Genomic DNA, 27456 nt, shown 5'->3' with positions numbered 1-27456 from the left:
TTCAGGAACGTGCCTTCAAGTCACAGTTGGGTCCAGAAATAGGTCTGCCACGGCTGTGCCATACTCTACAAAGGCTCAGAGAGCCCTTCTCATCACGTGCTGCTCATGTTTCTGTCACATTTCATGATTCCTGTTCATCTTTTTGGGCTGCCAAGCGTGTTCCTGTAGACCAGGATGAATCTCCAGAGGCCTGGCAGGTTCCTCACACTCTGGGATCCGACCAGCACCAGACCAGTTCCCATCTATGCCTGTGGGAACTACAGGCATTATGTGATGTAATCAACTTGCAATAGTTGCACCTTTAGCACCAGGCTGGGGAATGTCAGCAGAGCTGACAGGGGAAAGGTTTGCTGCTTCCCCTGCAAGGAGGGTCTGGCTGGTCTAGATGGGAGTGACCTTCAGCAGGCTCTGCTCCCACCAGCAGCACTGGGAACTGAGCTGCTGGTTGTGTCCCTCACAGAAGATGCTTCCTCTCACAGCCTGGCTGTGGGAAAGCTGGAGCCAAAGTGGGTGCTGTCCTCCCTGGATGGTCTGATCCTGTGGGTGTGTCTCTCTGGTTTCCCCAGCAGGCTGTGGTGCTGGGGGAGCAGCAAGGGTGGGAATAGGCTGCTTGTTTTGAGGCACATGCTGTGTGAACGCTCCTCATTTTCTCAAAGATGCATGTGCAGGGAGGGGGGCAACTGTATGTTTGAACTCATAAATAGCAGCAGGACAGTGTAAAGTGGCCTAGGTGGGGGGTGTGGTTTCCTGTGAAGTCTTTCCAGGTCTCTAATAAAAAATTCTGATAGTCCCCTTTAAATTTAATTTGTTTAATAACAGTTGACAGTGTTCTTCAGCTATCTCCTGAGCTGTTGCCCTCTAGGCCTGCAAGCTGGGTTGCCTTGGGAATGTGCCCAAGAACAGAGTTTTAGTCACATCAGACTGCATGCCTGTGATCACATCCATAGGGCCAGGCAGAACCTATTTTCAAAGCTTTATGCAGTTGCAAAGCCCAAGCTGTTTGTGTGAGTTCTCCATAAGTAGCTGCTATCAGGGAAATACCTCATGGATGTATTTCACCACTTCTAAATCCATCTGTGGCTGGTGCAGGAACTCAAAAGGAGCAAAATATTGTCATTCTCATAGAATCCCAGACTGGTTTGGGTTGGAAGGCACCTTAAAGATCATCCAGTCCCACCCCTCTGCATGGGCAGGGACACCTCTCACCAGCCCAGGTTGCTCCAAGCCCCACCCAACCTGCCCTTCAGCACTGCCAGGGATGGGGCAGCCACAGCTTCCCTGGGCAACCTGGGCCAGGCTCTCACCACCCTCACAGCAAAGAATTTTTTCCTCACCTCGGTATCTCCTCTTTCAGCTGGAAGCCCTTCCCCCTCATCCCATCCCTCCCCAGCTTTCCTGGAGCCCCTCCAGGCCCTGGAAGGTGCTCTAAGGTCTCCCTGGAGCCTTCTCCAGGCTGAACACCCCAACTCTCTCAGCTTGTTTTCTATGTCTTATTTTTCATAAGGCTTTGGCAAAGCAGAATTCCTGGCACAAACCCCCACTCTGCATTTGCTGTCTACTGATGGTTGTGAACATAGTTCATCTAACAAGCAAGTGCAGCCACTTGTGTTTTCCTCCATCGGGGTGGTTGCTGTTGTGCCAATGTGTGCTGAGCCCTTACCAGCACATCCATGGGCTGCATGAATGTCCTCACAGCCATGGGAGGTCAGGGGTGTAGCAGAAAGGTAAATCAAGGCTCTGTGAGGGGCTGGAAACAAAAAGCTGTTTAATGCTGACATGAAGCAAGAGCTCAAGAAAGGGAGGGTCATGTAAAAAATCCCAGCTGGTGGTCTGGACAGAGTGAGTTTTGTCTTGAGCCTTATCAGCACTGACCTTCTCAGTGGAGCAGCCTGGTGTTGATCACCTACCCATCTGGGGAGCTGCACGCCAAAAGGAAAAGCATCTGCTGGCTTTCCCAGGCTCACCACCTCCTCTGGATCACCAGCAGCCTGAGTCCCTGGCCAGGGAGCCTGACCTCTCCAGGCAGCCCTACAAGAGCCAAGAGTAATAAGGTAACATTGGGGTTGTTCCTTCTTTAGGTAGGTCTTAGAACTACTCTATTCCTAAGCAGCCTGGCACTTGTTTGAGTTTTTCCCTGTTGCCAGTAGCTGAGTTAACCTCAGGACTTTCTGGGAAACATTTTCTGTAATTAAAAAGCTAAAAGTAATCAGAGCAGTTTTTCTGTCACTTTGTCTCTTCTCACCCACATATTTAAGCATAAAATGCTGTCAACCCCTAATTAAGTGTCGTCTTCTTCCATCATGTGTTCTTGTGGCTTCCCCAGCTTACGTGAGGGTTTTTGTACTGGCTTGTGGTGAATAACCCAGGCTGAGTCAGAGGACGTGCTGTGGTTGTGAGGAGATCTGGAGGTTCAAGGTGTTTGGTTGCCCCAGTGTTCACAGCCCACCCGTGCTGCTGGTTGCTCCCAACCACCACTTGTTTCAGTGTCTCTCAGAGGCCACAAGTCTTTCACCATATGAGTTACCCCTCTTTGCTTCTCTTCCAGCTTTCTCAGAATACCACAAAACCACCACTAACTCTTGTTTACAAAATACAAATGTGTACAACTAGAGAGTCTGTGTAGTGGGAAAGGTTCTCTTAAATATTTACTGTAACACAGAAACAAGATTATTTGAAGAAGATGTATTTACATAGATACAATATAAATATATTTATATTATATCTTACATTTATATTTGAAGAACAGCAGCATATATAGGGCATGGAGTGAGAGGACAAGGGGATTAAAACTGGAAGAGGGGAGATTAAGGTTAGAGATCAGGAGGAAGTTCTTCACTATGAGGTGAGAGCCTGGCCCAGGTTGCCCAGGGAAGCTGTGGCTGCCCCATTCCTGGCAGTGTTGAAGGGCAGGTTGGATGGGGCTTCAAGCAACCTGGGCTGGTGGGAGGTGTCCCTGCCCATGCAGGGGGATTTGATCTAGATGTTCTGAAGGTCTCTTCCAACCCAAACCATTCTATGAGTGTACATTTTATAGCATGGAGCTTGCATATTCTGCACAGTCGCATCTCTGGCAAATAGCTGTTGGAAGAGCTGTCCCTGTGGGTCACTGCACAGCTTTACAGCCTTTAGCTCTGGAGTTGCAGAAAATGAAGCTCAGGATGTACAATCACTGCCTGTGCAGTTTGTGTTCAGTGTGAGGAGTGTGTAGCACTTTGCAGACTCATCGAGGGGGCACAGTCCTCATCTCCTCTGTAGTGAGCTGACTCTGCATGTTCTCTTTGCTGAAATTGCTGTTGGAGGGAGAGGGTGGGAAGGACTTTGTGGGAGAAAAAAGAAGTTGGAAACTGGCTGTTGCTTATCTGGGTTCTTCAGTGTGTCAGACCTGCCTGTTGCATGAGGTGTGTTTGAGAAGGAAGGGCCAGGTCCCAGAGCACACCTGGGGCTGCCCCTGCTGCACAGGGACCCAGGGAACCCAGCAAAAGGACCCGGGTCACAGCCTCGTGTCTGTCACAAGACCGACCTGGGCAGATCTGCTGCCGCTTCTGAAAGGGCCTGGAGATTAGCTGGGCATGAGAACACCACATGCAGCAGGCTCATGTCTTTGTTCTGTGTGAAATAGCTCAATCTCCTGAACCCGGAGGAATTAACGGATTATAAAACGAGGCAGCTTTGCCTTGTTTGCAGGAGTGAAACCAGCAGCACTGTTGGGACCATTAGTGAGCGGGGCTGGTGGGGAACTTGGGACCCACCAAAATCCAAATAGCTCAAAACTTCATTGTGTAACATTAAATCTCTGCCAGGCAGGGGAATGATGTGTAATTCAGCTTCTGCCCCGTGCTCTGCCTGCCACTGTTCAGACTTCCCTGGTTCTGTGTGCTGGATTTGCAGTACCCGTGGTAGCAGTTGTTGAGTGATGCTCTCACGTGGGGCTTGGTGGCTCCTGCAAAATAACCTCTCCTTGCTTTGAAGGTCCATGTAGGCCGAGTGGTTAATAACTTTTCATTTAAACTTGGTGATGCTTTCTCTGATGAGGCTCTGTCAAACTATTTACTCTTCAAATTCTCTCTGTTCCTGTACCATGGCAAACACCTCCTAATTCTGCAGAAGATCTGAGAGCACTTCAACCTCAGCCAGCATTCAGCTCCCAGAGGAAAGGCAGCTCATGAACAGAGGATGGGGAGTGCTGGGCTGGGAGCCAGTTGAGCCCCTGCTCTTTCACTGAACTTAGTAGTTCAGAGAATCCCCAGCTGTTCCATAGGTTTTTCTATAGGAGGATTCTGTAGGATCTGCTGCTTTTGAGACAGGTTAGCTGAGTTCACACAGTCATTTGGCAAGGCCGGTGTTGGAAGCCAGTCCCTAGTGATTCAAACTGTGGACATGTTGGGATGCTCCCCTTCAAAATGGGTGTATTGAATATGTGAGACCATCCTGGTGACCATGTTATGATTCTGCAAGAATAAAATTAGTCAAGATTATTTTGCTCTTTCATTTGCTGCCTAGCAAGATGATGTTTAAATTACCAGTTATACTTTTCTTCCCCTTGGAGTTTACCATTCTCAGTTTCTCCTTTATGTTTTGTCACCCCAAGTAAGTTAGGCTCCAGATCTCCAGTGACTGAGATGGCCACTGAGACCAGTGAAGCACAACCTGATGGTGTTGAGAACTGACATGAAAACCACATGTAACCTTCATGAAAAGATCCTCATTTGCCAAGTCAGCCTCTAGTGAGTTCAAGCTTGATGTGCAAATGCACTTTCTGCCTCCCTGGTGGAGGCTGGATGAGTTCCCTGGGGCCACCTGAGCAGAGGCTGGTTTGCTCAAGCCCTTGTGTGGCAGGAGGGACAGGTAGGAATGAGGTAGGTAGAAGAAAATTGATGCTACCTTATATTTACAGAAGGAGTAATGCAGGTCATCCTGATCTGCTCTCCCTCCTCCCTTTCCCATGGGATGGGAGGGCGTCCCAGCCGCTTGCGCTGCAGGGCGAGGGTGAGGTGGGGCAGCACCAGAGCAGAATAGTGTTTCTGTGCATGAAATGAATGGCTTCAGGCAGTTCTCAATTAGTTTTTGGGGTGGAATTCCTGATTTTTGGGTGTAACTGTGTCTAAAGGACTGTTTAACAGCATCCTCTAGGATTATTCACTTGGTTTTTGTCCAGTTGCAGTTGGGCAGTAACACACAGTGCAGCCTCAGTTATTGTGTGAATTACCAGATAAACCCCTTCCCAGTGCTAGTCCTCTCAGCCCTCCAGTGATGCAGTTTGGTTCAGAAGGGCTGAGTATGGATTTTCCTTTTTCCTTCTGGGCTGTAAGAGCTCAGGTAATTAAGGCCACTTGGCACCAATTTGAGCAACTGGAGCACTGGGAGCAATTTTGGTTGGTGCATTGGTGCAGCTCACAAAGGGTTTGGAGCACTTGAGAAATGTTTTTATGTAATTGGCAAGTTTTAAGAGATTTTGTGAAAACTCTCCAAAGCTCAAGATGCATCTCCAAAGCACTGCAAGGCTCCTGGCAGGCTGCTGGGCCTTAAAACAGCCCATCTCAGCAAGGTTCACATCAGTGATGGAAACACCAACAGCAGGATGTATCTCCTGCTTGCTTTGTCCACACAGTCTTAAGATCTAGGTGTTAAAACAGCTAAGATAAGACACAGGTTTTTCTGCTCTTGGAGCCTGCTTGGCTTCATTTCCACTTTGTCCAAAGTGGGTCAGCCTCTGGCCACCTAGAATCCCAGCTTTGGCTAAGTGTCATCCCTGATGTCCATTGATTTTTATTACTTGAGGTCCTGAAGATCTGAGGGGTTGAAGAAAAACCTTTAGGCTTGGCGTAAGGCCCAGAAGTACAAGTTTCCATTTTACAAAGTTAATTGAAGGTGAGGAGCTGGAGTCTCCCATTGCCACCAGCTGGGTGTCCTGGTCATGTCCTGCAGGATGGTCAGCTCTCTTTTGAGCGTAGAGTTGGGGACTGAAGTTCCCACTGGCTTTCTGACATGGCATTTCATGTACTAGTTAATGTGTGGAGAGGGAAGACTTTGAACATGGGGCAGCAGTGATGCTACTTCACTCACAGCTCCAAAAAGACAGGGAAAACTTGCCCTGTCTCTTAATACTCACCTGTTGTGTTTGTGCTTTCCAGGACCTGGGCAGTAGGGCAAGCAAAGTGTTATCAAAGCCTCAGATGCAGGCAGGATAAAGCAGGTGATGACAAAGATTTTGCCTTGGGTTCCTTTCTGTAGAATCATGAAATCATAGAATTGTTAAGGTTGGAAGGAATCTTAAAGATCATCTAGTTTCAACCCCCCCTGCTGTGGGCAGGGACCCCTCCCACTAGACCGGGTTGTGCAAAAACCTCATCCAGCCTGGCCTTAAAACCTCCAGGGTTGTTGATGGGGCATCAACAACCTTCCTGGGCAGCCTATTCCAGTACCTCACCACCTTATAGTATCTCTGCACATCTGATGGACTGAATTTCTGGGATTTTTCAAGGCAAAATTGTCCATCCTTGCACATTTCAGAGGAAGGCAGCTGGCTGAAACCATCATCTGGCTGAGTGCTCCTTCCCTGAATGTCTGCCTGATGGCACTTCATGTAGTCAGTTGCTCCATTTAGATGCTGATATGAAACTTTGTTCTCTCTCTGATTTCTTGATTTCACAGTTTCTGTCTGTGCAGCCATTTCTGCAGTGTGTGTTTCCCCAGGCCAAGAGGAGGGGGCAATGTGATCAGAAGCCCTCTGTGCTGCTGGGAGGGCAGATGTGATACCTGAAAGTGCTTGTCTTCCCTTTAAATGTCACTTTTAAATGGATGTCGTCTATAAAGTGACAGTTTTCCTTCCTGTATGCATTCAGTGTTGCTTTTGCCATCTGTCTGGATGCATGTTGATGGGGGCAACATACAAAATGGCATAGAATGTGCTGCCAGAAAAATGTAAAATAGTCCCAAACTCAAATGCTGGAACAAAGACAGCAGAATGTGACAATCTCAAAGCTCTACCTGTCATCATTCAGTGAGGGGCTCTTCAGTTACAGGGCAAACACCTGCTTAGGTGTAATCCAGAAACAAAGGAAAGTTTTTCATTTTGGCCTAACAGGTGGTGATTATTTGTGGGTTTGAATAGCACATGGGATGGGATCATTTTTGTGTTGGTGAGGACAGTGATCAGAACTGAAATTTGAAAGACTAACAATTGCCTTTGCTTAATTTACTATTTTTCCCCCTGCAATGCCACCTTGTGTTACAAGTTTTTCTATGGGGTGCACATTGTAGCTTTTGATAGACAGGCTGGGCTTTTTAATTCCAAGATGCTTGCTCTCAAACTGGCATCTCTTCAGGCTTAAATTAATTTGCATAGAATAGAAATGATGACAAAGTCTTTCTCCACCTTTGTCTCAGAAGGTTGGATGTTTGTTTTCATTTTGGTATTAAGGAGGAGTCACTGCTGGATTAACTATCTAGGGCACTCTTTTGACAAAGAGGCTTCTAGGCTGATAATGCCAGAAAATGCTTATTAAAGAAAAAGGAGAAATTGAAGGCATGACCGTCCTGAAACTGCTCCTTGCTCCTGCAGCTTCATCACAGACCAGCCCCATGCATTTCCTGTGTATAGCTGCAATCTTTGCTGCAGCTCCCTTGCAGAGAGTCATAGAGTCATTAAGGTTGGAGAAGACCTGTAAGATCATCAAGTCCAACCATCAATCCAACACCACCGTGCCAACTAAACCATGTCCTGAAGTGTTATGTCCACACATTTTTTTAACACCTCGTGGGATGGTGACTCCACCACTGTCCTGGGCAGTCTGTTCCAGTGCCTGACCACTCCTTCAGTAGAGAAATTGTTCCTAATACCCAATCTTAATCTCCTCTCATGCAACTTGGGGCCGTTTCCTCTCATCCTTTTGCCAATTACTTGGAAGAAGAGACCGACCCCAACTCACTCCAACCTCCTTTCAGGGAGCTGCAGAGAGGGAGGTCTCCCCTCAGCCTCCTCCAGACTAAACAATCCCAGTTCCCTCAGCTGCTCCTCATAAGACTTGTGCTCTAGAGAGTATTGAAGTCTGGGTAAAAGTTTATCTGTCTTTAAAACAAAGCAAAAAGACTGTGAACTTTGGCAGACAAGACAGTTGTATTTCAGCTAATGACAGCAACTGCCTGTTTCATTTTAGTATAATAAACCAGGCTGCCCATTAGATGCCAGATTCAGAGCTGGCCAATACAGGCTGATATTAAACTGAAGACCCTCCCAAGATTAAATACAGGTAGTGGGGCTGCTTGTCAGGACTCCATCAGCTGTGAAGAACGTGGTAATTCAAGAGGAACTTAATACATCCAAGCTCTGGTTTTGTATTGGTAGGATGGTGATGCACAAGTTTCCATGAGGTATTAAGATGTAAAGTTTATAACCCATGTCAGAGAGATGCTATGGTTTCCCTAACTCCCAGGTTTTCAAACACAAAGATTGGGTTTATTTTGGATCTTTTTTCTAAACTGAAGACTAGGAGCACAAGAAGGCTGGAAGTGACCAGCTTGAAGAGCAAACCCTAATCTGGAGGAACAAAGTGGGTTTTTAGAGTAGCTGAAGAAATTAAATTTAAAGGCAAGTTTTCCTGTGAGGTGGGCTGAAAAATCAACTTAATCTGTAAACATGAGGTGGGGTGAAAAATAACTGCAGGAGGGGGGGGGATAAGAGGTGCCTGTGTGGCAGCAGCTCATCTAAAGGAAAAGGAATCTATTACAGGCAGAAGTGGTACGTGCTGCCTGTTACTTGGTTTGCTATTAGACCTCCTGCTTTTGATTGCTTTGCCTTGTCAAGATCATGATCTCCAAACATCCTTTGCCTTAAGGCTGCCCTTTAAGTTCTGGCAAAACCAATGCAACCATTTTTGGTGAAGCCAAGAGGTGTGTTGCCTCATCCAGAACTTCAGAGCTTGGTCAGGTCTATCACTAAATGGCATTGCAGTATCTGCCGGATGGTTCTGCTTCATCAGACCTGCTTTTTTCTCTTCCCATGGAGAGCCATTGGCACCAGACTGCTCTAAGCCTTCTAACTTCCAGTTTGCGATGCTTTGTAAAAATAATTCACCTGTTAACACCTCACTGGTGGTGCTGGAGGAGCCCCCCTGCTTGGTGGGTACAAATCAATAGGCCTGAGCCATCTGGCCTCGAAGAAGATTACTGCGTTGAAAGTCAGGAATTGTAGAGTTTCCCATGTCAGTCCTGTGTATCTTATATTCCCCATCAAGAGCTGTCAGGTGGCTGTTGGGCAGTGTTACCACACACTTGTGTGTTTCTTCTGCCCACCCCATTACCTGCATCACCATCATAACAGACCCAATTGCCACCAGCTGAGTTGGGAGGGGAAACCTGAGTGAGCAGCTGGGTTGTCCTCCTGGAGGTGCTTTTCAGAGTGAACAGACCATGTTTACACACTGGGCTGTGGTTTCTGTTTCTCTCCAAAGGCAGGAGCAGATTGTGCTGTCCCTGTCTGCTTCACAACTCAGTGGCAGTGTGTGTCTGGCTGCTCCAGCCTTCAGGTGTTATGGTTCAGGGGAACTACTTAATTTCTGGTTTTGTTAAAGTCTTGGCAAATAGTGTTAAAGTTTCTGTGAGATTCTTCTATGTAGTTCAGAAATACCAGACTGAAGTTCACTCAATGCTGCTGTCTTGAATTACTTCGTTTGTTCTTCATGAGCCATCCCCAGTTTTCCCTTGTGTCAGGCAGAAGGGCTCAGGAGTTCAGTTGTTCAGGACTCTGACCAGTGAGACAAGATGTTGTTTCCAGTTGTACCTTCAGCTTACACAGTTACATCAATGCATGTGTGTGAGCCCCGTGGCCAGTCAGACCAGGCTCTTCAGAGATGGTCACTTGCCTTTGCAGCCCCATGTTCTTCAGTTGTAACGTTCTATGTGTAATGAATGTGTCTCCTCTGCTCTCAGTGAAGTGGGGCTGCTCTGAAATCCACAGCCCAAAAGCTGGGAAGACCCAGCTGGCTGTGGTTCAGCTGCATGGTAACTTGTTTTCTTTTACCTAATAACAGTCTGCTGTCAAATACATCCTAGAAACCTCAAAATCACTCCAGAAGGACCTTGACCACTCTGGTATCCCAAGAAAGCAGTGGAAGTGCAGGATGCAAAGCGAAAGGACAACACTTGTCTGGAGCACAGGTCCCAGCACTGGCTGTGTTCTCCATTCTGAACCCCAAACTGCAGATGGGCTCATGGTTCAACAAGGTGTGAATGTGTGTGGCAGCCCCTGGGAAAAGAGTGCCAGAAATCTGAAGTGTCCTCAGCACCCAGGGTGCCTTTGGGAGTTAGTTTGGGGATAACCTGTGCTTCAGCTCTCACCTCTGCAGCACTGTGTGAGCCTAAGTGCTCTCTTGGATTTTGCTTGTTGTTCTTTTACATCTTCAGTTTGAACACGTACCTGTGTACACTTGACAGAGCCTGGGACAGGCTGCCCAGAGAGATTGTGGAGTCTCCTTCTCTGGAGACATTCCAAACCCACCTGGACACGTTCCTGTGTGATGTGCTCTGGGTGACCCTGCTCTGGCAGGGGGGTTGGACTGGGTGAGCTTTCCAGGTCCCTTCCAACCCCTAAGATTCTGTGATTCTGTACAGAGTTCCCAGATGAGCAAACAAATGGATATAGGTGTACTTGGTTAAACAGAGGTAATAAATGCCTGCCTGGCTCAGTCTTCAACTGAAAATCCTCCAAGCTGGGCTGGAGAAGCTGTTTTACTGACCTGGCTTTAGATGAAGCTGCCAGTCTGTGCCAGAAGAGCCTGTCCCTCAGCTGTGGTTACCTTCGCTGGAGGAGCCTCTCTATGAGCATCAGTGTAATGCAACGGAAACGTTCTTGCAGCCCAGCATAGACACCAGGTTATCTCTTCCTGCCATCTATGCCTGTCACCTGTTTGGATTTCCTACTAGGACCTCTAGAAGTGTTTTCTTAAAACTTAATTATGTTTTGGGTGACTTATTTTCAGCCAGTAGCTGAGTCACGAGCTGCCATAAGCCAGGATCCCAGGGAGAGGAGAGACTACTTGCTGAAACTTTGAGATAGGATTTTTGGCAGCACATTTCATCTTTTGAGCTTGTTCTTCTGTGGCTTGTTTTGTTCCATCTGTTCAGGTACCTTTGTTAGAGCAGAGCACTCTGGTCACAGAGAGCAGAAGTGGCCTTAACAAGACTGGTGGGAAAAAAACATGGTGGTCAGCAATAATTTTGAATTTATTCTTAACCTACAGCTCCCCATGCCCTGTGCCAGTAGCTTTTTTGCCTCAGACGTCCTTCATCATTCTCACAACATGGGTACATGCTCTGCCTGAAGCTGCAGGGGATGCTGCTGCTGCAGAGCCCTGATGGAGGAGGGGAGAAGAACTGGAGGGTTGGTACCCTCCTGTGTACCACCCTCCTCCAGTCTGGAGGAGAGAAGTGGTGTTGGCACATCCAGGGAGGGATAGATCCATCTGCAGGAAAGGATTTGCAGCAGCTGGGATGGCCGAAGCAGAATTTGCACCCAAAGAACTGGCTAGCCCTCGCTGTGGCCTGTTGTAGGGTTGTGCAAACTCTGTGTGGCTTGTGCAGGAGGAGGGTGGCAGGGTTCTGTGACAGGGGCACAGGGGACACTGGTGAGAAGCAGCAAAACACCAGCCAGACCTGCCACGTGTGAGTTGGGGTAGTTAATTCTGAATGAGGCCAAATCTCTGATAGCTTTGTGCCTGGCCAGCTCAGTGGAGCACATGTGCAGATGGAGAGCTTGAATTTGTAGTTGTTATGGCAGCAAAAGCTTTGTTTTCTAGAACTGGTTCTCTCAAACAAAGCACTGGTCTGCTATTCCTGTTGTGTCTTTTTAACTGCAGGGGTTTAGTGGGACATGATCAACTTGCAAACTGTGTCTGAATTGCATAGAGGACGTGCTCTTTGAGGGGCTGTTTCACAAACCAGGTCCAGAAATTTAAACTGATGTTTTTACCTTCTACCTGCTTTTGTAACAGGTAGAGGATAAAGGTGTTCCCCACCTCCTCTCCCACCCGACCTTCCCCTCCACCCTGCAGTGCAGATCTGTCCCTACATGTGCACGTTGCAGCGTTGTCAGCAGCACCCATGGCAACCTGGAAGTGTTTTGTGAAGCAGAGTTTACTCCACCTGGTGTGAGCAGCCTAGCAAAAGGACTTTATATCCAGTGACGCAGATTGGACACGACCCCATTCTGAAATCCCCTTTCAGGTCTTCAGAGTTTGAGCACCCTTGGAAAATCTCTGTCAAGCAACATTAGCAAGAGCAGAATTAAATCTTAGAGGATTTAGCCAAGCAGCTTTGGCTACGGAGTAAATCAGGATATACCCCACCCCTTAAAAATCCAGGTGCATCTTGAGGATGGCTTCTTGTAAAGGGTGGGCTGCAGACAAAGCAAGTGTTTTCCCGGGGGGGGTTGCTGCTGACTGGGGTGCTGAGCTCCCACAGTTCCAAAGCTGTGCTTTCTGTGGGAACTCTTGTGTATCCTGGTATTATGTTATTGGGAAACTTCAAGTAGATTTCTTTACCTGCTGTCACTGTAGTAACTGGGCTTCAACACATCTTTTAGGAGGTCAGAACATGGAAAATTTGGGGAGGTGTGTATTTTTCCTGAGTTGTATTTGCCTACTTTAATGTAATTTAGCCTGGGAATAATTCTTGGCAGTGAATGAGCAAGGGGAGTAAGTTCTCTGTCAAGTAACACTTCTAAATGGTGGAAGTGATAAACATTCTGACCCATCCTTCCAGGACTGGAGGTGCTCCACTTCCTTCAGCTTCTGAGCCCTCTGTGAGAAAGGACTGAGGGGTAAAACAGGGGAGAGTTTGTCTCTTCTAGCTTGCAATCCACCACTCTTTTCATCTGCTGTTCTGCTTCAAAGGGCAGTTTGAATTATTTCTTTGACTTGTCAGTGCTCTCCCAAGACAGGTTTAGATCCTTGGCAGGGACACCCAGAGAAGCAATATTGGAAGGGGAACAAACTGATGTGCTCAGGCATCCTCTTGCTCTCTCATTAAAGGAGTTTTGCCCTCTCAGTATCAATATCCTGTGCTATTTATCAGGTTACAAAATTTTGGAATTGGCTACAACGAAGTTGTCCTTTTTCCAGCCACTGATTCCTAGTCCTGTGCCTGGTACCAGCCTTGCAGGAGAGATGGTGAGTTGCAGAGGCAGCTCCTGAAGGTCCGGTGTTGGAGAAGAACCTCCAGCAGAGCCTTGCCTGGCCAGGAGGTTCTGACGTCTGACATTAAAGCTTCTTGCAGCTGAAGCACTGAGCCCTGGCACACTACACACCTGTGTGTTGGGGCAGAATCACTGCTCTGGCTATGGCAAGAAGTGTGTAACCTTGGATTGGTCACCTTGTGCTTCTCCCTCTTTATTAGTGGCACTTGGAGGGCAGTGGGGTAGAGGATGCAGCTGAGCATCCTGTCCCTGCACAGAGGCAAGAAGACTCTGCAGAGTTAAAAGTGCTGATTCCTGCTTCTAGGCAGGAACCTGTGAGCAGGGAGGTGTCCATGCTCAGAAAACAAAGGAGGGAAGGGAATTCTGGACTGAGTCCTCAAAAAGCTGTCTTGTGCTTCTCTGACCTGGGCTTGGGAAAGAGATCTCTGGGGCCTTATGACAGCTGAAAACTCCATCTGGACACACCAAGAGAGTCCCACGGGCTGCCAAGGGTCATGCACTGCATTCAAGTCCCCAGTGTTTTTGCAACATGACTAGAAAGGCCACAGGAGTTCTGTGTCTTCTTGCTGCTGAGCACATCTCCCAGCAGGTAGGAGATGTTCCAGTGAGCAGTGACCATGGGTTGGGACCTGCCAGTAGGAGATGCAAAGCTTATCCTACCCCTAAGCAAAGGTAAGGGGGCAATGGGATGTTGCTTTAGTGTGCTGGTTTGGCAGGTTTTTTGGTAGTGGGTGAGGGGCCCCACGGGTGGCTAAGAAGCTGAGAAGCTCCCACAGCTCTAAAACCAGCCAAGGAGCCAGTAGAGAGACAATGGATGCACCTCTGGGATTAACATAAGAAAGAACTGAGATAAGACCTGAGCAGGGGAGTTGAGCAGCCACGTGGCTGGTTCTTTGTTGTTGTGTTAGGCCCAAGACATCTCGCTCTTCTGGATGATTGTAAGGAAGGTGACTTCAAAGTCCTTCAGCCTTTTATGGCTTTGCTCTAAATTGGCGTCAGGGTTTGTGTGGTGCCTCCTTGCCTGGACGTGGTCAGGGCAGGGGAAGCCGCCTCTGGCCTCAGAGGTTGCACTTCCTGCTGCCGTGTTTGCTCCCTCTAATTCATCCTAATCAAGCTTTGCTGTGAATTCTGGTAGACAGGTTTGGACTTGTAGGTTGTAATGATGATAGAAGCCAGAGGCTAGAACAGGCTGGCATCCCTAACACCACTGCTGGGGTCCCTGATCCTGGCACCTCTCACTTTCCTGCCTCCACGAGGGCAGCGGGGAGAGCGCCCGGCCGCTCTGGACGTGCCTGGGAGCCTGTGTTGTTCCCCTCCACAATCCTCCTGTGACTGGCAGGGAAGGGAGCAGGAACACTGTGTTCAGATAAGGCTGCACCTTTCCCATCGAGCAGATGTTTGCCTGAACATCCCACTGGATTGCATAATTACGTCGTTGAATGTGGAGCTGAATGTGGAGCTGAACGGCTGCAGCCTTTTCCGCTGCTGGTGTCGGGCATTGTGTGCTCCTCTTGATGAGATTGTTGCTTTGCTTTTTTGTCAGCTGTGTCACCCACTGCAGGGCTGGGCTCTGAGACGCTGCTTTTTTTCTATACACAGCTGATCCGAGACAAGAAAATAAATCAGTTCTTTTTAAGTTTCATTTCCCTGGTCTTGTCCTGCTCGTTCCCCGCTGTAATTGGGCTTCCTTGCAGTAAGTGCTTTTCTGGGGAGTTGTCAAGGAAACGTTTTTGCCTGGTGTGTCCTGGCTCAGCAGCACAGGTCCCTGAGGGGGCTGCACCCAGGACACCCTCCTGCTCCCACAGCTGAGGGACGAGTGTGGTCAGTCCCTGCCTGCACCTTCAGCTTTTGCCCTGCCCCCTCAGTGGGGTAAACAGATTTGTTTGTGGCCAGCAGGAGCAGGGATGTGATTCTCCCCCAGTGCTCAGCACTGGTGAGGCCTCACCTGGAGTTCTGTGTCCAGGTCTGGGCTCCTCACTTCAAGAAAGATCTTGTGGTGCTGGAGCAGGTCTAGAGGAGACACAGAGCTGGTGAAGGGACTGGAGGGAAAGTCTGATGAGGAGAGGCTGAGGTAGCTGGGTTTGTTTATCCTGGAGAAGAGGAGACTCAAGGGGGGACCTTATCACTCTCTTCAACTCCCTGAAGGGAGGTTGTGCTCAGGTGGGATTGGGCTCTTCTCCCAGGCAACCAGTGACAGGACAAGAGGGCCTGGCCTGAAGCTGCTCCAGGGGAGGTTTAGGAAGCATTTCCTCATGGAAAGGGTGATCAGACAATGGAATGGACTGTCCAGGGAAGTGGTGGAGTCCCTGGAGGTGCTCAAGGAAAGGCTGATGTGGCACTTAGTGCCCTGGTCTGGAGATTTGGTGTTGTCAGCTCACAGATGGACTTGATGATCTTAAAGGTCTTTTCCAGCCTCAATAACTCTGTGATTTCTGTGGCAGAAAAAGTTTCTGCATTAAAACAACCAGGCTGGTTGGTAGATGCCTTTACTGCAGGGTCATCCCTCTGTGGCAGGTCCTTGCCATGGTGGTGCTGGATGCTTTGCTCTGAGCAGGGCTGTGTGATACGGGCCTGAAAGTGCTTGATCCCTGGGGAGCACTGGTGGGGGAGCAGTGAGAGTGTTTGGGGAGTTAAAACCCCTGGGGCAGGACTGGGTGTGGGGCTCAGGGCAGGCTGGGGGGCTTCCTGCCCCTGCCCATCCCAGGTTAATTGAAGTGCTCGTAGATGGAAACTGCCCAGGGTGGAGAGGAAGGAGTGAGCTGTGTCACTGCTAGGGAGTAGGTGCCACAGCAGTGCCCTGAGGCCCTGTCCTACCTGGCCAGTACATTAAACTTTTCTCTTAGTTTGTACAAGGCATGTTGTTCCTTTCCCTAGTGAATTTATGCGCAAATAAACAAGACAAGGGGCATGGGAAAAGAGTGGGGCACATAGAGTTGGTGCAGCAGATCATGGATTGCAAATATCATCTTCTCTCCATGAAGTGGAGTTGGTTCCTGTGAGCTTGAATTGGTGAAAACAAGGCACCGAGCTGGTGTGGGTGGCAAGTGGGGGACAGGGAGGAGAGCAGGGCAACTAAGGTGGGATTAAATGGGATTAGTTATCTCTGGCTGCTCCTGGTGGTCTAGTTGAATACTGCCCAGTGCTGCTAGCACTTCTGTCTGTCTGCACATAACTGCTGGACTTTGGATGGTGATTGAACTGTCCTGAGGAACATGGAGCTGCCTGTGCTGCAGGAGCATTGGAGCAGGGGCTCTCCTCCCCATTGCCGCGGTCCTCAGGGATGGAGTAAGCCTTGCCTGAGCACTGGGCTGGACTGGTCTTACTGGTGGGAACAAAGAATTTAGGCTGTTGGTGTTCAACCAGAGTTGAGAGATCCCAAAAATCATTCCGTCAGTCAGCAAGCACTCCATGGAAAAATTATGGCAGTTTGGTATCAAAGCTATATGTGGATTGTATCTAACGAGCAGGATTTATCTAGAATTGGTTGTTGTCATTTCAACAAGCTCTCCAAGGGCAGGAGCAGCTGGGCCCGGGGTGAAGAGCAGTTGGCTGCTGCTCCTTCTGCTGAGAGATGCTGCATTTCAAGAGAAAAAGCCCAAGCTTTTTATTTAGTCTTGTGATTGTATTTAGTCTTGATAGTTCTCATCCTAATCAAACTGTGTTGTTTTATGGGAAGAAAATGTGTTTAATGATCAGAAGCAGGTCATCCAGGATGCCTGGGAAGGGCAGGTTGTAAATAGCTGCTTTTTCCTGGATGTTGCCGAGAGTCTGGCCTGTTCTCCCTCTCGTGTCTCCTCCTCTCCAACACCTGCCCTGGGCTGCTACTCCTGCCTGCTGGGAGCTGAAACTGCACCTTTTGAGTGTAAGAAATTCAGAGGTTTCTTCCTGCCACCCCTTTTATACGAGCTGAGGCTGGTGCTGGCTCCTCAGGAAGCCCTGGCTGCTTCTTGTGCTGCTTCTTGTGCTGCTTCTCAGCTGAGATGAGTTTTCTGTCATCTTCTCTGAATTGTGTTTGTGTGTGTCCCACCTTAAATTATCATTTCTTTTTAGCAGCAGTCCCTTACAGGAAGTAACAGCTGTCTATTTTGATGGATGCATTTCATTTCCAGCCCTTCTGTATTTCAACTGTAGCTCATCTGCTACACGGTGTAGGCTTTACCCTTATCAGCTCGGGCCCGAGCACTCTGCCCTTCAATGCTTTTGCACACAGTGCATTGACCAGAGGGGGCTGCTTCTCAAGGGGTCTGATGGAACAGTAATGCGGCATCCTGGTTGCAGTTTTCACCTCCTCTTATCATCTAAATGGGTTACTTGAGTGTTTGCTGTTGTCTTGCTCTCAAATGAATAAGTGTAAAATTAGACCCAGAGCTCCTTGAGGGGGGAATGACTTCTCAGAATTTCACAGCTGATGATGCTGGGCTAGTATTAAAGGCCAATTTTGCAAAGGCTGCTGTCAGCTCAGTAGTTAAAAAAATTAAGAGCAAATTAAATACAAACTGCTGGTCCAGCAGTTTTTGAGAACTGTACTTTGCAAACCAGCCGTGGGTGATTGCAGTTGCTACCGCCCCATCGAGAGTGAGTGGCAAATAGCAAGTCTCTGGTGTGCTGCATTTTTGGAGGGGTCATGTTGGTACATTCTCCAGCTGAAGAGCTTACATGGCATTTATATTCTAACTTATTGTTGGTTGCAGTCACGTTGTGTAGCTCCTGGTAAACACTTGAATGAAGTGAAGCTTTTATTGAAGATGCAGCACCATTTCTGACTGGAGGAAGGAGTCCAGAGAAATCTACCAGTTATTCAAATTTGTTTTGACTTCTCTAGAGCATCATAAAGCATCAGACACAATTTATAAATATATATGTGTGTATCTATCTTATGAAGAAGATTTCTTTTACTAGAACTTAAGGCTTCTGCTGGATACTTGCAAACTTTCACAAGAAATTCCTTTTTAGTGAGTAGAAACCTCTTGTGGCTCTTCTTGGGTTTGCTGGTCAACTTTGGGGCTGAAACTGATTCCAACCATTAAACAAAGGGGGGTTGCTGGCCAACTTGCCTTAGCTGGTTTGGAGAGATTGGAGTGAACTTTGGTTGGTTGGTTTTTTCTCCCAATTAGTTCTTAAATTTTTTTCTCTGCATATAAATAAATCTTGAAGCTACATTTTTTAACTTAACTCATTGGAAGTTGTGGACAGCAAGGGCAATGTTTTCTGGTTGTCAGGAAGTTTGATTTAAGCCCAAAGATTTGATGATTTTTTTGGTTTTAGCTCCTTAACTTCTGACATCACTTGCCTGTCCCTGGTGACAACATCTAGTGAGGCTGTGGGCTGGAGAAGCCAAGGGAGCTGCTCTGAACCCAGCCCTGCAACATTTTGTGAGTTCAGAGGAACCAATGAGGCTGATGAACTGGGTAATGAGGAGGGTTTCCTTGGTGGGCTCCTCTTGCCAGCCTGGGTTGGGCTTTGCTTGTGGGGAGCAACTAGCCAAACGTGTGTGAAGGGGGGTGAGTGGCCTAAAAAGGTCTGAACAGCAATTGTTGATGCAATATGTCATGTAAGAGGAAAGGTGGGTTGTCTCATCTTGGGTAGGTTTATCCTCCTCTGCTGTGGTAGAACTAAATCTGAGTCCTTTTCTGTGTCGGACAGTAACTGCGCAGAGGGTTTGGGGAGGAAATTCATCCCTGTCCTACGGGTTGTCATTGTCATGGTGGGGAGGGACAAGCTGGTTGTGGCTGTGAAAAAAACAGGTGTTAAATCAGAGATGAGAGATGCTAAATGCTAGAATGGAAGTGTTGATTTCTGAGGCTCCGGAGGAGTGTTGGGATAGGGTTGACTCAAAGCTGTGCACAGATGAGAAGAGGAACTGAAGGCAGCAGGTCAAGTGTGTATGAAAGGCACCACAAAGCCCAGGAGCAGGGCAGGAGGCTGGGACTTCATCCCAGGGTTCCCCTTCCAGACCTGCTCCTCACATTTCTGAGAACACCCTTGCTAAGCTGCATTAAACCCAGTAAGAATCATTTCAATGAGCTTGGTAACTGTTGGAACTTCCCACAGCAGAGCTCCTGTTCCCCACAAACCCCAGTGCTGTCTCTCGTGGCTCCTGAAGCTGGAGTCACATCAGGTTTTGCAAGGCCATCTGTCACCTTGTGTGAGCCGAGCGCCGCGCGCTTGGAAGCCTCTGGAAGGGTTTTGATTTTTTTTTCATTTTCTGCCTAGACAAATTGATTTTTATAAAGCTGATCATTTTATGGGTTTTTTGCTTTTTTGGGGAAGGGAGTAAAATTTTTCTGATGACACCCTCATCCATTTGAAGCATCATTTCTCCTGGAGATTTGCAGTTCCTTGCCTCCGGTACCTTCCCGTCACGCAGGCAGTTGGTGTTGATGCTGCATTTGGTACGTGTACAGCAGCAGACACTTACAAGCTGGGAATTAAAGTGGCTTGTGGTAATTATCACAAAATTAAAGATAATCTGCTCTGGAATTGTGACAAAGTGCAGGAAAGAGATTAGTGCAGTAAGAGAGCGATCTCGGCTGTAGCAGGGAGAGCGTCATCTCCCTGGCCTGGGGCCTTCCTGGCCTTGTGTTCCCAGTGATCCAGTGCTCAACGTGGAGCAACAAACCCCTGTGGGTTCCTCTGTGGTTTTGAGGTGCTGTGCCAGCTTGTGTCCTCATTGTGTATTAGCCAAGTGCTCACTCTGTGCCGTGCCTCTTGCTCCCCTGGCTCTTGTGGGCCTCTTTGTTGAGCAATCATAAAATTCTCTTGTCCTGGGCCAAAGAATTTTTCAGCAGAAAAACTGGGGCAAATCTTGAGCTAGCAATCATCTTCTGAGCTAGCAGTGGCCCTCTAAGATGGGGCTGGTGTGGTCCTAAGGAGCTGGAGGGGGTGATGAGATTCCCAGTTTGCTGAGACCAGATGATGAGATAACCTCAGTACTTCAGATCAAGAGAGATTTCATCTCCCCTGTAACCACCAAAGGGATTTTGTTGGATTTGTTGGGGTTTTTTTTGCTTCCCAGCATCTGAAGTGCTTCCTGAGATCCAACTGGATCACACACTCTATTGTCATCTGCAGTGCATCTCCCTCCTGTTATGCCCAACTTCTTGTACAGGCTCCTTTTGAAACTAAGCCCCAGAACTTCACTGCTTTTCTCTGAGGAGGTCAGATGGTTGCCCCAGTTTGGACCATCATAGTTTCTCCTTGGTCAAATGGGGGAGATTCTGAAACAGCAGCATGTTGGGCTGGATCTTCTGGGGCTGTTGTTTTGGGGTTTTTTTTTTTGCTCTCCAGCTGGGAGGGCTGGACATCTCCCAGTCCCCCTGCAGAGCCACCACTCTCCCCAGCTCAAGAGTAGATAGCCTGCTTGAGTTGGAGGGTTTGTGCACCCGCAGGTGATTGTGCAATCCACCTTTTGCCTTCAAGTGGGGAGAAGTTGAGGGCTTAGAAGAGTCTTTCTTCTTCACAGCCAAAACTCTCAAGCCCCACTCGATGGTCTCTTGCGAAATTAAGACCTTTCTGAAGGGTTGTGGGTTGCTTAGTGATCTGTGCTCACAGACAGGGGCAAGGAGCAGCAGACTGGTACCTGGAAACAGATGCCAGGTACTGGCCTTCAGTCCCTGGCCTGGGTTTGTGTTCTTTCCAAGTGAGCTCCTCTCCCTGCCTCCACGGTGATCAGGAGGGAGGCTGGGGAGTGGCCTTGGCAGAGGCCATTGTGCTGCCAGGATGGGGTGGGGGGCTCTTCTTAAGCAGCTCTTGATCCTTGTTGAAGGTGGCTCTGGAGTCAGCTGAGCTGGAACTTGTGGTTTCACGCATGATCAGCAGATCAGTGAACACCTCATGGGCAGAGGAGCCTGTTGTCACTGTTGTTTAAAAATAAGGAGCTCATTGCAAACTTGGGCTTGTGCTAGGAAATGGAAAGATGGCCTCGTGTTGGAGGAGGGTTTGAGCTGGTGTGTTCCAACTCTGATTATGTATCTAGAAGATTTAGGCAAAATCCTGTTTTCTCACCATTCAGTGTGATGGAGCAGTGGTGGCTTCTCTCAAAGGCAGTGGTAGAGATAAATGCTGCATTCATTTTTGTGATATATTTAGGCATTGGATTCTATAAATAGATTCAATTATCAATATAATTTCTCAAGTGCCTTCTGAGTGACTGGAAAGCAGCTTCCTAAGTGTTTCTTGGGGCTTCTGAATGTAACCAACCCTTCAGTGTAGTGTGGGCCTATTATTGATGGTGCAGCAGGGGTTTACAAGAGCTCTCTCTACTAAAGGCTCTAGGACACATTATTGCTAGGAAAAAATGTGCGTCTTTGTGCTTCTGAATATGAATTGTAGCAAGAGGACAAGAGGTCATGGACTAAAACTGGAAAAAGGAAGATTTAGGTGACACGAGGAAGAAATTCTTTGGTGTGAGGGTGGTGGGACACTGGAACAGGTTGCCCCAAGTGGCTGCCCCATCCCTGGAAGTGTTGAAGGGCAGGTTAGATGGGGCTTGGAGCAACCTGGGCTGGTGGGAGGTGTCCCTGCCCATGCAGGGGGGTTGGATCCAGGTGATCTTTAAGGTCCATTCCAACCCAAACCGTTCTGTGATTCTATGAGATTGGGTGACTTTAGACTCCTGCACTAGTGACACTGAAAACTGAGCAAAACCAGCTGCTTTCAAAGGCTCTCCAGCTTGCTAGAGAGAGCAAAGCATTACGCTGTTTTCTCAGTGTGTTGTGGGTTTTTTTCTGATGTCCTTACTTTTACTGATTTGCTTCCCTTCTCTCCTCAGGTCTGGCACTGAAGAAGGCGGCCGTCACCGAGGTGAGATGTGTAAAGCTGGCCTTGAAAACCCCATGTTGAGAAATGAGAGCAAAGAGATCTGGAAAACACTTTTACCTGACTTCTTTGAGCAAAGCTGGACTTCTTTCTGAAATCTGAAAATTTGATAGCTGTTATCTGGGGGAAAGAAAATCAGTGGCAGGTCTATGGAGTCCCTGTGTTGGCATCAGAGGGGATGTGAAGGGATTTTAGCTGCATGATCCATGATGTCTCTAAGTGGCTGAGGGCACCTCTTCCACATCAGGACCTGAAGGTGATGAGTGGAGGATCCGTGTATTGGGCATCTCCAGGGCTCTGTGTTGGGTCTCACCTGCTTCTGGGAGCAAGTCAAGGAGGCTGTAATTTGTGAAGCCATAAAACGGGAACATCTTGAGGGACTGATCTTCTCTCACACAGAATCCAGGTCGCGGGCTGCTGAATCACTGTTACCTTCTGGAGCAAAACTCTTTCACAGTTGGCAGCAGGGAATCTAGTAGGAGGATCTGTGCCTGAAAACTGTTCCCTGAGGCCCACACTCTTGGTCTAGAGCACCACGTTCAAATGATTTTTGTTTGATCTCTTCCTGACATACCCTTTTACATTACTCACCTGGGATGAGAGCATTTGCATACACAAATAGCAAAATCTTCCCAGAAAAACTGCCAGGAACATGACACTTAGTTCTTTCTGCCTCCCCAGAAATATACATAGCAGGAAGCTTGAGTTCAGTGAAAGTTGATTCCTTTGTTCAATGCACAAATAGCCTCAATTCCTCTTGCCCTGGAAACTGGGGCAATTCTTGCCCTGGAAGCTGAGATTGTTTAGCCTGGAGAAGAGGATACTCCCGGGGGACCTTATCACTCTCTTCAACTACCTGAAGGGAGGTTGTGGTCAGGTGGGGGCTGGGCTCTTTTTCCAGGCAACTACCAAGAAGACGAGGACCTGGCTTCAAGCTTCACCAGGGGAGGTTTAGGTTGGATGTCAGGAAGCATTTCCTCATGGAAAGGGTGATCAGACATTGGAATGGACTGCCCAGGGAAGTGGTGGAGGCACCATCCTTGGAGGTGTTCAAGGAAAGGCTGATGTGGCACTTGGTGCCCTGGTCTGGAGATGTGGTGGTGTCAGGTCATAGATGGACTTGATGATCTTAAAGGTCTTTTCCAGCCTTGGTGATTCTGTGATTCTAAAAAAAAAACAAACAAGCAAAACACTTTGCTTACTGCATTTCATATGGTGGCAATTTCATAACCAGTACCTGTGTCTGTTAATCACTTTGAGAGGATGATGCTGCTGAGCCATGTGGTGAGGCAGGACCGTGCAGCTTTGAGCTCGCGTGTAATAGGATCCAGTTTGTTGGTCAGAAGCTGCAAGGAGGGGATAAGCTGCACTGCTAAGCACAGCTGCTTGCAGGAGGAGCACTCAGCAGCAAGCCTGGCTGTGCTAAATGTTTAAACAGAGTAGGAAATAATATTTTTTTGAAGGAGAAATCAGCCTGCCCCTGAGTACCAGAAGTACAAGCAGTTTGCCCATAAATAGCTGTGAGCTCTTGATATAAAGCTAAAACACAAAGAACCTCTGTAGTCTGGACAAAATTGCACATTGTCTGCTGCAGATGAGGGTTCTGAGAGATGGGTCTGTGCAGCACTTGAGAGAGACAGTCATATAATATTGTCCCTTGGGAAATGACCTTGGATCTCTCTGCATGCTGCTAAGAGGAACATCCAAAGCCTTGGCTGTTCTTTAATGTAACAAACCCCTGAACGTCGCTGGTGGTTTAGCAGCAGTTTTAGCTGCCTGCTGGGGTGGCAGGAGAGCTGGGGAGTAGGTGAAACATTGCCCCACAGTGGAGTGTGCTGGCCCTGTGCCTGGGGTGGCCAAAGGAACTGTGTCGACCTTCACAAAACATGGTTACACTGGCTGGTTAAAGAGTGTAGCCACAACCTGCTCCCTCCTGGATCAGCTGGAAAAGGCCCAGGCAGATTCAGAAGCACAGGAGAATGGGACAGGAAGAGGTTTGTTCTCACTCTGAAGTGCTTGCAGTCCTGTGGTGTTTCTGTAAATTCTTGTGCAAAGCTTCAGGAAGAGCTGTTGCTGCAGCTCACCCTGTGTGGGCTCGTCCTCCGAATTGTAAACAAATGAGATCTTGCTTAAATGGATTATCTCCATGTGAGCACAGGAGCAGGCTTGTGTTCTCCCTCTTATCTGCCTCTTGTTTCTCCAGTGAAGCACAAGGTATTGGTATGACACCTGAGGGCATGGGATTTTTAAGAATAAACTTATCTCACTGTTTGATTTAATCCATCAGTGTTTAAGTCAGTGAGAAGCTGCAGTCAGGCAACTGCTGCAGAATGTTGGCAGCTGAGAAAGGAGCAGATCTTACCTGAGCTCAGCATCTTTGCTGAGGGCTCTGCCCAGTTTGTACAGAGGGTGTTGGATGGAGTGGTGAGGTGTTCTGACTCTTCTTTTCTTGAGAGGTGGGTGCATTGCTCAGACAGCCTTGTTGGAGGCTTTTCAGTGCCAATTACACCTGTTTGCACTCTGCAGATTTTTTTTCCAGCAGTAGGGAGTGATCCCTCTGTCCTTTCCAGCCAGGACAGTGTGATTGTGCCTCTGCTGCTCTACTTGTTCCTGTCAGCCAGGTCAGCTGCTGCTCTGGCCTTTACCCATCCTCTTGCCTTGCAGGGACCATCACTTCCAGGACAGCCTGGCCAAGGAAGGAAGATAGGTCATCGAGGTGTTGATGCTTCTGGTGAAACCACCTACAAAAAGGTTTGGTTTTGTGGAGCAGGGGTTGGCAGCTTGGTGTGGGTGGCAAGAGAGAAGTTGGGGCCCAACATCAGCAATAGCACAACCCAACTTTCCTGGTTCAGTTTGTCAGTAGCTACCAATCTGATTTAGATTTTATGCAGCACCCTTGTACTGCATAATCTTGCAAATGGCAAGATTCATCCATCTCCTCAGCAGCTGGTTGAACTTGTTTGGCAGCATGTGGTGCCCAAGACGACCCCACAGACGTCCTAGACATGACTGGATTGTGGGAGAGGGGATGTTATTGTAATAATCTGCTGTGAAATGCTCACTGGTTGCTCTTCTCTTTCTGCCAGACCACCTCATCCACTCTGAAGGGGGCCATCCAGCTAGGGATTGGATATACTGTTGGCAATCTGAGCTCCAAGCCAGAGAGAGATGTCCTGATGCAGGATTTCTACGTGGTGGAGAGCATTTTTTTCCCAAGGTAAAGCTGATGAGAGACAAAAATGAGTGGATGAGTTATTTCTTTTCCTCTCACTGATTTTTCAAGACTCTGTCTTTAGATCAGAGTTGGATGCTCTGAATCTTTTAAATATGCATCCGTTGCATCCAAACAGAACAGTAGGAGTTGTTAGTTCCTGCAGAGCCTTGCAAGGAAGAGCAGTGTAAGGTGCAGTACTATACACTGGACTTTGTTAGACATCCTGTGAGCTTTTCATTCTACCTGACTGTCTAGACTTTCTTCCATGAAACGATACTATGTCTTGAGATGGAAGAAACTCATTCTGGGAGCTCTTTAACTCTGGGAATAAGCAAAGCTCAGGAAAGCTGCATTCGCTGTGTAAATATATTCTGCTTGGCAGGTGGTTGTTCCTTGCACACTTTGGAGGTCAATTCTGACAGATAAAGAATGACGTTTTGTTGTCATCGTTGTTCCTAAGATGTCTTTTTGCAAGGCTTAGTTGATCTGAACCACACAGTAGCCTTGATGTGAGGGCCAGTATCTGGGGAGTGGTGCTGAGGCCCTGCTCATGGCCTGTCTGTTCTGTGCAGCGAGGGCAGTAACCTCACCCCAGCTCATCACTACGCTGACTTCAGGTTCAAGACCTACGCTCCGGTGGCTTTCCGGTACTTCCGAGAACTCTTTGGGATTCGTCCAGATGATTATTTGGTATGGATGTATTTTTGGATTTCTCTGTCTTTCCTCCTGGTTTTGAGATGATGGAAAGGAACACAGGAAATTTGCCTCTAAAGTGAGGCTGTCACTAGTTTTTCATAGAATGGTCGGGGTTGGAAGAGACCTCTGGAGATCATTGAGTCCAACCCCTGCCAGAGCAGGATCACCTGGGGCAGGTCACACAGAAATGTGTCCAGATGGGTCTTGAAAGTGTCCAGAGAAGGAGACTCCACAGCCTCTCTGGGCAGCCTGTCCCAGGGCTCTGTCACCCTCAGAGGAAGGAAGTTCTTCCTCATGTTGAGGTGAAACTCCCTGTGCTCCAGTTTGTGTCCATTGCCCTTTGTCCTATCACAGGGCTTGACTGCAAAGAGTCTGGCCCCTCTTTCTTGACACCCACCCTTCAGATATTTGTAAACATTAATAAGATCCCCTCACAGTCTTCTCTAGACTAAATAGCCCCTCTTTTTGACTAAAAAGGGACAGGAAAGAATTGAGGAATCATTCTGATCCCAGCAAGGAGTGGGAAAAGGCTGTGGACTTAGGGACACCATTTGGAGGAGATCCAGTGATGGTCCCAGCAAGACCAGCACCACTCAGCCCAAGTCTTGTTTTGCTAAGAGGCAGCTGCTGGTTTATACGGGTGGGAAAGGAAATGATCAGCACAGAGTGTGTGCAGTGTAAGCAATGTGAGGGGGTTCCCTCCCTGCTGCTGCTGGTGACAATAATGTACAGTGTTTACAAGCAAAAGGAGCTGTGTCCTGCTGGGTGCAACCCTGTAACGTCCCCTGGGGCTCTGAGGACAAAGCTGGGGATTTTTCCTGGTGTACTCACTCCAGAGCTATGCAAGTGTGGTTATTTTAATCATCTTAAACACAGTAAAATACAGCTTGTTCTTGTGCTCAAAAAGCTCCTCAGAGCTGGAAAGGCTGTTTTTAAAATACCTAGTCATACAAACTGTCAGGGCTTGGATCACACTGGGGTTGAATTTGGTCCCTTGCATGTGTGTGACGTCCTGCTCTTCAGAAAAGGGCATTTGTTGAAGCAGGGCAGGGAACACATCCAAACAAGCACATGCCCTCCCCCTTTTGTAACAGCCTTTTTTTTTGTGACTTCAGCTGTAGATGGGGGTAATCGTAGATGAACAGCTACAAGTTCACATCTACAAGTACACATCTGTGCCATTGCATGGTTTGACAGTAACAGTGGTTCCCATCTGTGCCATCCAAGATCATGCTGGCTGATTTGATGAGCGGGTCAAAACTTGGGTGAGGCAAAGAGCCTACCTCAATTGCAAAGGTCACAGCTCTGATTTGTTGCTTCTGCTTCTCTCTTGCCTGCCACAGCAGCAATGCCTTTAATTATGCATGAGATAATTAACTTGATAAAGTCTTGGATCATTAATCCATGCAGTGCTGAGAGCTGTTTTCGGTATGTAATGATGAGCATTTAATTTATTGCTCTGATTATGTCCCTCACATGCCCCACCTCCCTCTCCCCACTTACTTCTTGCTGTGGTAGCTCTGTTGTGGTGCTGCCCTGA

The 27456-nt window shown here is 48.1% G+C and overlaps 1 protein-coding gene across 1 annotated transcript in view; it reads left to right on the top strand.

Moving 5' to 3' along the window:
• Window positions 1-27456, top strand: part of PIP5K1C (phosphatidylinositol-4-phosphate 5-kinase, type I, gamma) — a 48571-nt gene that overhangs the window by 1889 nt on the left and 19226 nt on the right. The window contains exons 2-5 of the mRNA XM_010003421.1: window positions 21960-21991; window positions 24671-24757; window positions 25093-25223; window positions 25793-25910. Coding sequence (XP_010001723.1) covers window positions 21960-21991; window positions 24671-24757; window positions 25093-25223; window positions 25793-25910 — 368 coding nt within the window. The remainder of the gene's footprint in view (window positions 1-21959; window positions 21992-24670; window positions 24758-25092; window positions 25224-25792; window positions 25911-27456) is intronic.

The sequence above is a fragment of the Chaetura pelagica genome, unplaced genomic scaffold (assembly GCF_000747805.2).
Source record: "Chaetura pelagica isolate M959 unplaced genomic scaffold, ChaPel_1.0 scaffold498, whole genome shotgun sequence".
Classification (NCBI taxonomy): domain Eukaryota; kingdom Metazoa; phylum Chordata; class Aves; order Apodiformes; family Apodidae; genus Chaetura; species Chaetura pelagica.
Note: the sequence above shows the minus strand (reverse complement) of the source record. Positions and strands in the feature narration are given on the sequence as shown.